At 41.7% G+C, this 5,947-nt stretch overlaps 1 protein-coding gene across 1 annotated transcript; it reads right to left on the bottom strand.

The window, feature by feature from the left end:
• Positions 1-3,693: 3,693 nt before the first annotated feature.
• Positions 3,694-5,351, bottom strand: LOC140462961 (nuclear pore complex protein Nup88-like). Its single transcript, XM_072556524.1, has one exon. It carries the CDS (start codon positions 5,213-5,215, stop codon positions 3,884-3,886), a length of 1,332 nt encoding a protein of 443 aa, XP_072412625.1. The 5' UTR covers positions 5,216-5,351; the 3' UTR covers positions 3,694-3,883.
• Between the last annotated feature and the right edge of the window lie 596 nt (positions 5,352-5,947).

Genomic DNA, 5,947 nt, shown 5'->3' with positions numbered 1-5,947 from the left:
CTGAACATTAACAAGGATTTCATGCTTCCATCTATGTTCAAAATATAGTTGTATATCTTAAACTCATTTCTGCCACAAATTGTCGATGATTTAGCTTCAATCATTTTGATTCCAAGCCTTTTCTCCTCCTCTTTCGGTGTTCTAAAACCTTTGCTGTGCTTACTCACCCCATCTTGCCTTCTGGAAGCCAACTTTCTCTCCAGCTCAGTAGTCCCATATTACCCTCAAATTATTCCAGGAGATTCCTTTTTCCATCTTATTTTCTCTCTATGTTCACATAACCTAACTTCATTAGCTTTTCCCATGACCAATCCTCCCTTTAACTTCTCATTTACATATTTCATCTCAATTGCTACTTTCTATTAGTCACAAACCCCTCCCAATCACATCTCTCAATCATCTTGAACGTCTCATCCTTCTTATTCTTAAAACATTGTAAGACTTTGGGTTGATTTTAACTTTTGTAAAATAGTGGGAAGTCAGGGACAGCAAATTGTCAGACCCCTTCATACCTACTTCAATTGATTCACTTCTTACCTCCTTTCTCCATCTGTAGATGCAACAAATAATTCAGCCACCATCTGGACCTGTTCTGCTTGCCGAACAGGAGTTAGATAAGTAACGTGGCTGTAAAAGTAAGGGTCACTAAATGCTAATGTGTGAGAAAGCTGCTAAGAAACTGACTTAGGGCTTGACCTGTGTTGTTCCAATCTAGTAGGTTAATGAGAATTTTTTGTTGAATGCATGTTGCTTTCTCATATACGTTATTTATGATTTGGAGAATGCAGATACTCACAGTATTTTGCAGAGTTGTTTCCTCTAATATTTGCTGCAAATATGCCTTTATACTCAACATAGTTCACATCAGGGACTAGCTGGCACTGTTGAATTGAATTAATACTTTCCTTCTCATGGTAATAATCCTACTAATTAGTGTGTCTGACAACAGTCTCACTGTTGTACCATAGGAAATATGAAAGCAACTGACAGAAACAGAGGATCAAACTCTGTTCGATCACTTAACAAAATGAAATTTATATATATCCAACAAACATGGAATACTCCATAAGATTAGTAAACGCACAACTTATGTTTATATACTTCCCAGTGTTCTAAATTTGGTGAATTACCTTTTTAATATGTCATTTGTGTCAAAAATCAGAGTGTTTTTTAATCTATTTGTAAATATAGTTTCTCACAGATCAGGGCAAAACCTTGATGTGCAAATGCTAATACAAGCAGCCTCAAATTGGCAGTAAAACCTTTGACTCCAAGTGACCCAAGGTTACTTGACATCACAGAAATTATTTCTGAAGGGAAACCAAATTGCAAATAAAGCATAAGTCTATTGTGGCTTCGAAGCAATACAGGTCAGGATTCTGATTGTTACATCACTTAGCTGGGTTATGGAGCTTCAGTACAGATCTATTAAAGGCACCTTTGATCATGCAAAGTGAAATGTAGGTAATAAAGCACTTTATCCCAGCTGAGCAACTTTATCATGTGGTAATCATTATTAAAGTACTTTAAGGAAAACCAATGTACTCATTAGAAATAAAAACTCCAAGGAAAATTAAATAGCATTGAAGACCGATGGCAGTTTAAAGATTGTAAAATTCAATCCTCAGCTATTATTGCCTGATAGAATCTCTGAACAGTCAAAATAAAATCATACTGGAAACTGAATGTGCAGTCATTGGGTGAGAAAAGGATAAGACTTGCTTTCGAGTGTTAGGGATGCCACTGGAATTTAACATGTGCCACTGAGGGGCAGCACATAGATGTGGGTCAGAGGGTGCCAAAGATAGATCCGTAATAGGCAGTGGAGAGCAAACTGTGAGATGCTGTAGTTATCATCAGTAGCAACCCCAAAGGAGCCTGTGACTCATCACTCAGCTACTCCCCCTTTCTCTCTTGACCTCCACTTGTTAACAAACAAGAGAAATGAACTTGTGACAGTTCATATTCTCAGCCAACAAAAACATTTTGAACTGATCATGCACCTTTAATATATGAAAACATATCTCATACTTTTGGTTACTTCACAGGCGATTCTAACAACCATTCATAAGATTCATTCTTCTCGATTTGGTGGATCTTTAATGAAGTAGTGAGGGTACAGAGGGAGTCCATTTGATCCACCCATTTGCTTAACATATTCACTTTCCCTCAGTGACTGGAGTGTCTCCTTTCCCTCTTCCACCCTACTCACATGTTCTTTCTGTTTCCAGTCTGAAGGAGGATACACAATTAAGATATTAGCCCTTCCATTCTCATTGCTAATATTGGCATTGTGTACTTGCAGTATTTTCTGTTTTAGTTGTAATGCAGTTGTAAGCTGATATTGACTTGAAGATCAATCTTACAATTGAAAATTCTGAATTTTGGTAGTCCCAAATATTTACTTGATTTTCACTGACTTGGATCTTCTGCTTATTGAACCATGAGATAGATCCTAGATAACTTCCAGGAAATCTGGCAGAAAATTGGAGGATCCTTTTCCAGGGCATTTCGCATAGAGATTGACCTGTACACCAGGACCAAATTTCCTTTTCTATTTCAGAATAAGTCAGTCAGCATTTAAGGAGGCTGTGTCTCCTAGGTGTCATTTCATTGCAATCTGCCAAACAATGATTATTGGAAGACAGGCAGGAGGCAAGAAGAACATTGCAAGCCAGGCAGCATCAGGAGGTGGAGTAGTTGACATTTTGGGTGTAACCCAAATTTAGGACTTTGGGTGTAAGGGGAGATACAGATAAAGGAGGGGAGGGAGGTAGGAGGCGGTGAAGTTGGGATAGGTGAACACAAGTAGAGGGTACGACCTGGTTGGTCAATGGGAGGAATGAAATCGGTTAGTAGCTGGAAGGAAGGGTCAATCAGAGAGATGGAAGGGAGTGGGATGGGCTAGAAAGGGAGTTGGGGAATCAGAAGGGAGATTATTTGAAATTGGAGAACTCAATGTTAAGTCCGATGGGCTGTAGGCTGCCCAGACAGAAGTTGAGGTATTCTTCCTCCAATATGTGGTTTGCTTTTTTGCGGCATGGAGGAGGCTAAGGATGGCCATGTCGGAAAGGGCAATTAATGTCGGTGACTGGGAGGTCAGGTTGGTCCCTGCAAGCCCGGAGGACTCAACATTGAGTTCTCCAATTTCAAATAACCTCCTTTCCCATCCCCTAACTCCCTTCACATGTAGCACCCTCTACTTGTGTTCACCAATGTCTACCTCACCACCCCACCACTCCCTTTATCTGAAGCTCCCCTTCCACCCAACCCCAATCCTGAAGAAGGGTTACACCCGAAATTAGATTAGATTAGATTAGATTAGATTTTAGATTAGATTAGATTACTTACAGTGTGGAAACAGGCCCTTTGGCCCAACAAGTCCACACCGCCCCGCCGAAGCGCAACCCACCCACACCCCTACATTTACCCCTTACCTAACACTACGGGCAATTTAGCATGGCCAATTCACCTGACCTGCACATCTTTGGACTGTGGGAGGAAACCGGAGCACCCGGAGGAAACCCACGCAGACACGGGGAGAACGTGCAAACTCCACACAGTCAGTCGCCTGAGGAGGGAAATGAACCCAGGTCTCTGGCGCTGTGAGGCAGCAGTGCTAACCACTGTGCCACCGTGCCGCCCCCTTTTTTCTTTTTTTTTTAAGAGACTTTATGCCAACTGAAAATAAAACCTAAATGAAATTCCACCCAGAATGAATTTCATTGCATCTTGCATGAAAGAGTGTTGAAAGTTTGAGTAAGATTAGCAATGGCTGAAATGTTACTTTTGCTTTCCTCAACCTAGTCTCAGAGGAATTGGAGATGTCTTCCATTGAACTTTCAAAGATAACTTGCCATCGTCGTGCAGAACAAGCTCAGGACTAAAAGTTCACATGATCTCTGATGTCATTAATTTTCCTCACTATTTCAGTAATACGGTCACTCTGCTCCTTTAAAACAGATTGAACACACTTCTTCTGGGATGCACTGAGAGAGATGCTCTTTTTTCGTGGACTCTCTTGCTCATGTATTTCCCTCTGCTGGTATTCACTCTTCTTTTGGACCTGTTTAACACTGTTTCCTAGGTCCTCAAGTTGCTCACTGATACATTTAAGTTCTTTTTTCATATCTTTCTCGCTGTCCGACAGCACAGGAAGCTTTGAATTCAAACTGTGCAAGATTCTCTTCACTCTAATCATGATGTCATCTTGACTGTCTCTTGCATCTTCAAATTTGTCAGCAAGTACCTCTGCCATTTCCCGCATCACCTTCTTGACGGCAATGCACTGCACAATATCCTGCATTTGCTTCTTTTTTTGACTTTCCAGTAGCTTTACCCTGCGTGTGATCTCTTCACGTGCAAGAGCCTGTTTAAGGATGTACTCTTCTCTGAAGACCTGGGTGGCTCGACTCAAGAGCTGCAGATATTCCTGTGGCGGCGGTGCTCCTACTGCATCAGATGCCCTCAGTAGCAAGGGATTGGTTGTAGTACGACGCAGAATATTTCTAATGTGTTGCTCAAAGGAACCGCTTGCAAAGTTTCGCAGTGGAGATGCCACACAGCTGCTGTCTGGGTTGGAACACAATAACGGTGGCGATACTGGCCTTGTCGTGGTCAGCAATTCTCTTATAATACATTCAAAAGAATCAGTAATACAAATCATTGCAGCTCCGAGGGACAGATCTGAAATGATCCAGAATCCTTTGATTGGTGCAGGTGGACTGCATGGCACTGGTTTGGTGCACAGGACATGTTCTACTAAGCATTTCTGCTCTGCTGCCAACTCCTGAAGCGCACTTTTATCTTCGTCATCTGAGCTGAAGAAATTTTCCAGTTCATTGACCCATGTCAGCCCGACACTGTGTACACCAGCTAGGTGTGTGCAATTATACCGTGTTGGACATAATGGATCTTTATGCAATGTGATTGGGCAGGAGAAATCAGATTGCAATTGCTCGATGTCATCCCCAGTCACCAGTTTTAAGCTCAATTCCAATTCCACACATTCAAACACGTAGAGCGAAGGAAGAGACTCACATCTCAGGTCCCAAGATTCACTGGCCATCTGATCTTCCTCTTCATCCCCCTCAAGAACCACACAGTGGTATAACATGCCGGATTGTGTAGCAATAACCAGAATGTTTGGGGTACAGGGAAGGCACAGTATGGCACAAGCATCATAGCCGTAATTATCCTCAGCAGCTGGGTGCATTGGTAGAGGACCCAGCAACTTCCCAATAAGACCAGTGCTGTTGTTGTGAGTGAGGTTGCAATAGATCAAGAAGGTCTCGCCATTTTCATACAGAACGTAAAGTGGATAGACCTGAACCTCTTCTTTGGAACGACGCCCAGGGTGACTTCTCCACCTCCTGATGATGCCTGACTTACTGTGTTCTTCTAGCCTCCTGCCTGTCTACCTCGGATTCCAGCATCTACAGTTTTTTGTCTCTAAACAAGGATTATTGTCTCTTCAGCCTTTAGGAATATCTTAGTGGGGAACTTTGTACAGGAAATGCAACAGAACCTGGAAGAAAGTAGTGCCAGTTTCTACATGAAAACCTCCAGCCATAATGAGCTACTCACACAGCATACGGATCGTAGGGCTCAGTTAAATCAATCTCAGTGCCTCTATTTATGAAATTATGTTTTGCTAACCCCACTCTCTCTTAAAGAAATCAGAAAATGCTGGAACTCAGTAGATCTGCCAGCATCTGTGGACAGAGAAGCAGAGTTAATGTTTCAGGTCAATGATCTGTCATTGAGACTGGAAACAGTTGGAAACTTGGTAGGATTTAAGAAAAATACACATTGGAGATTTTTTTTGCATTTTATGTAATGTTCAATGTTCTTTGTATTTTGGATGGGGTTAGCCAGATTTGCTCAGATTGCACAAATAGAACTAACACAAACCAGTGGAAACTTTAACCAAAACAGTTTGATGACG

Source organism: Chiloscyllium punctatum, chromosome 37 (assembly GCF_047496795.1).
Source record: "Chiloscyllium punctatum isolate Juve2018m chromosome 37, sChiPun1.3, whole genome shotgun sequence".
Classification (NCBI taxonomy): domain Eukaryota; kingdom Metazoa; phylum Chordata; class Chondrichthyes; order Orectolobiformes; family Hemiscylliidae; genus Chiloscyllium; species Chiloscyllium punctatum.
This window is presented reverse-complemented; position numbering and strand designations above follow the sequence as displayed.